This window comes from Carassius auratus, unplaced genomic scaffold, assembly GCF_003368295.1.
Source record: "Carassius auratus strain Wakin unplaced genomic scaffold, ASM336829v1 scaf_tig00013738, whole genome shotgun sequence".
Lineage (NCBI taxonomy): Eukaryota > Metazoa > Chordata > Actinopteri > Cypriniformes > Cyprinidae > Carassius > Carassius auratus.
In genome coordinates, this window is record NW_020524434.1 from 7,237 (window position 1) to 9,087 (window position 1,851).

At 35.3% G+C, this 1,851-nt stretch overlaps 1 protein-coding gene across 1 annotated transcript; it reads left to right on the top strand.

Moving 5' to 3' along the window:
* LOC113074116 (interleukin-17A-like) lies at window positions 1-1,051 on the top strand. The gene is made up of 3 exons (XM_026246846.1): window positions 1-47; window positions 230-396; window positions 721-1,051. The coding sequence occupies exons 1-3, from the start codon at window positions 15-17 to the stop codon at window positions 941-943; spliced, it is 423 nt and encodes a 140-aa protein (XP_026102631.1). The 5' UTR covers window positions 1-14; the 3' UTR covers window positions 944-1,051.
* Window positions 1,052-1,851: the final 800 nt, after the last annotated feature.

A 1,851-nucleotide genomic window follows, 5' to 3' on the forward strand; every position in this document is an offset into this window, starting at 1 on the left:
AGAGGGCATTAAAGATGTTTCTGAGCTTCTTCAACGCCAAATACATGGTGAGATGATAACTTAACTCTGTTAGCGATGCTAATATGCTAGCACTATATGCTTGCTTTACTAGAGATTAATCTTTTTAGAATGAAGTTTAAATGTAATATGTGGTGAAAAAAAGAGTCCTCCGCTCAGAAATGGTTTGATTTCAATGAAATATAAGAACAGATATTGATTTTTCTTTTAGGTCATGCTGAGCTGTGTGCTGGCGAACCTCACATTGGCCAAACAAGGGCAGAAAAAAATATGTGACACTAGTTTGACGATTTCCAATGAGATTCATGCCTCTCTGGATGCAGACTCAAAGGGAAATGGCAACATCCACAGCCGCTCATTATCTGCATGGACCTGGATGTAAGTTAAAAAGTCAATAAATGATACATTCGCCAAACTCAAAAGTGAATCAAAAAGTACTTGGATTTAGAATTACAGAGGTAGAATGATGTTTAAATGTTTTTTGTCTACGCAAATCATTTACAGTTCATGGCATACTGAAAGTTTGATGATGTACTGTATTGTTTGGGAGGTTAACATCAAGCTAGCTCTCATGGCTACTATGTGAGCATTTTTAAGATACAATGGGCCATGTGACCTCAGTGCGAAACAAAGATAGGTCTTGGTTAGTTCTGTGGGTTTTATCTCAGAGCAATTATAGCTTCTTGTTTTCTCTGCTTTCAGACCGAAGTATTCACCACGCAGAATACCACAGGTCATCTTTGAAGCCCAGTGCAGTTCAGAACATTGCACCCTTCCCAATGGCGTGGATATGAGACTGAACTCATTGCCCATTTATCAGGAGATCCTGGTGCTAAACCAGGATACGGAGGACAGGAAGTGCTTCAGGGCGACTTTTGAGAGAGTAATAGTGGGCTGTACATGTGTGTGGGCCAAATCCTCCTAAAATTACTTGATTGTTTCCATGTTAGAACTTATTTATTTGTTCCAAAGAAGCTGCGACTTTTAATATAGTTCCCGAATTAAACTTGTATTAAATTTTGCATTTATTGATTTGGCAGACACTTGGCAGATATTTATGTATTTAGTATTATTATAAAATATTTAAACATATTTTTGATAGTTTTATAGTAATCATAACATTTATCTATTACTGTCACGATCTTTATTGTGAACTCTCTGAAGTCTTGAGGTAGTTAAACATCGTAACACTTTATTTACATTTTTGGATGAAAATTGTTTTGCTGAAAAAAACATAAAATAAAAGAAATACCAAAAAAAAAAACATGCTGTCCAGCTAATAAACATATGTGTGAATATTTAGCAAATTTTTCCTTCTGAACGTTCTCTGATAGTTTAAAAATACTTTTCTTGGTTATGTGCATGTGAAGGGATCATTCCATTTTATGATTTTGCAAACATACAGGAACGTTACTTTAGAATTTTCCATGAACATTTTGCAACAAATTTAAAAACAACAACAAAAAAAGAAAAGTTAGCATTTGTAAAATTTTTAAAAATGTTAGACGAGCATCCAACTAACTTACAGTACTGGAAGAACGTTTGTTCAAAACGTTGATGTTAATGATACATGGGGCATCATTTTGAGCAATTTTGCCAGGCAACTTTTTTGAGTAAAGTTTCTTGGACACTATCTCATTGAGAATAGATAACACACTTCTATAGGGATATTTTAGATCGGTCGTGGCTCCTGTGTCATACCTGGTTGTCCATTCATGACAACATTGCTCAAAAAGTTACCCTGTGTCTCATCAGTCTGAGAGAACCTCGCCAGAACATTAGCCAATCTTCTGAGAACATTCTGTGTTAACTGGGTAAACTCTGCTATATAAT